Genomic DNA, 1,648 nt, shown 5'->3' with positions numbered 1-1,648 from the left:
GTCGGGCATGAGACAGCTACGCGACCAAACATCTCTTTCCTGTTGAAGCTTGGATATAATGTGGTTTTTGATGAAGAGGCTCTATGGGCTCGAGTTATCAGATCAAAATAAGGGTTTGATGGTTCTCTACCTGATAGCATTGAGAGAGCTTGTACCTTTTTCTTTAGAAGTCTCTCTCTAAAGTTTGGGTCTTCTTGCGCGAGAACATAATATGGTCAGTCAGTAATGGGAACAAAATCCAATGTTGGAAGGACCATTGGATTCCCAATGTTAGTCCCTTATCAATTATAGAACTGCCCACGCCAATATTAGACCTGACAGTCTACTTAGAGAATTGACCACAAATGAGGGCAATTGGAACTTTGAACTCTTGCAGGCTTGGTTACCAAAAGAGATCATTTGTCAAATCAAGGGTATCCCACCTTCTCATCCACTTGAAGAACCTAATAGGCTCTCCTGGCGTCATACTTGAACCAAAGCTTTCACCATCAAAAGTGCCTTCAAAATGTTGAAGGAGGAGTCTTGGAGTCCCAAATATGAGCTATGAAAGAAAGCGTGGAATTTACCAGGACCACAAAGAGTTCATTTTTTCTTCTGGACTTTCCTTAAGTAGAGACTCCCTACCAATGCAGAACGAGCTAGGCGTGGACTAGCAAAGGACCCTTCTTGCCCATTTTGTGGGCATGCGTATGATGATATCTTGCACACCATTCGAGACTGCACTTTTGCTAAAGAAGTATGGAAACAGGTAATCCCAAGGACTCAACAATTTAACTTTTCTTCTAACACTTTGCACGAATGGTTGTCTCTTAATCTACAGGCCAACCCAAATTCCCATGGTGGGGAAACTAGTTGGATGTGTCTCTTTAGACTTTTGGCTTGGCGACTATGGAAAAATTGAAACCTTTTTCTCTTTCAAGGAAAATCGTAGAGCCCGGAGGAGATAATTAAAACCTTAGTATCTTGGGCCAAGCACTTCTCCTTGGGAAGCAGAGAAGTTGCAGATACTGAAATTGAATCGACTCGTGGAGGACCATTAGAAGGAGAGTGGACTTATCTTAACACAGATGGTGCCATTCGAGGGACTCAAGGGTTGCAGCTGCTGCAAGACAGAAATAGAGAGTGGATCCTAGGTTACAATAAATATCTAGGTAATTGCTCGATCCTAGATACGATACTTTGGGGTATTCTTGACTGCCTAAAACTCATCCACCGAAGAGGCGAGGTCAATGTTGTAATTCAGTCTGATAGCTTGGAGGCAGTCAAAGCTATTCGCGGAAGTGTCCTAAAGTCCTCACACTCTGCTCTTATCAAAAAGATACAATGCATCCTATCCCAAGAAAGCAATTGGATCTTAAGCTACAGTCCTAGGGAGGAAAATCAAAGTGTCGATTTTATAGCCAAATTGGCTTTCGGAGGAATACCTTCAACTAATTGAAACCCCCCAGAAGCAGTCTCAGCACTCATCAAAGTTGATAAAGAGAAGAACTTTTGTATTCCATTTTCCAACCATGTAACATAGTTTTGTAAGTTCCTTTTTTCACCAAAGAAAAAGTACACACCAGTGTACCAAATATTCACTCTTATATGGACATGATCAAAGACTCTTTCACTTGGGTCAAACAATACACATCTGGTCTTAAGGTAA

The 1,648-nt window shown here is 41.6% G+C and overlaps 1 protein-coding gene across 1 annotated transcript; it reads left to right on the top strand.

Moving 5' to 3' along the window:
* Positions 1-225: 225 nt before the first annotated feature.
* LOC108481339 (uncharacterized) lies at positions 226-1,438 on the top strand. Its single transcript, XM_017784485.1, has 4 exons — positions 226-269; positions 377-494; positions 614-748; positions 932-1,438. The coding sequence occupies exons 1-4, from the start codon at positions 226-228 to the stop codon at positions 1,436-1,438; spliced, it is 804 nt and encodes a 267-aa protein (XP_017639974.1).
* The last annotated feature ends 210 nt before the right edge of the window (positions 1,439-1,648 follow it).

Source organism: Gossypium arboreum, chromosome 5 (genome assembly GCF_025698485.1).
Source record: "Gossypium arboreum isolate Shixiya-1 chromosome 5, ASM2569848v2, whole genome shotgun sequence".
Taxonomy (NCBI): Eukaryota; Viridiplantae; Streptophyta; class Magnoliopsida; order Malvales; family Malvaceae; genus Gossypium; species Gossypium arboreum.
This window is presented reverse-complemented; position numbering and strand designations above follow the sequence as displayed.

Coding starts and splice junctions, on each gene's coding strand:
- LOC108481339 (XM_017784485.1), top strand. CDS start 226: ATGGGAACAAAATCCAATGTTGGAAGGACCATTGGATTCCCAAT. Junction 270..376: donor AGGACCATTGGATTCCCAAT/GTTAGTCCCTTA, acceptor GAACTCTTGCAG/GCTTGGTTACCAAAAGAGAT. Junction 495..613: donor CAAAGCTTTCACCATCAAAA/GTGCCTTCAAAA, acceptor TTCCTTAAGTAG/AGACTCCCTACCAATGCAGA.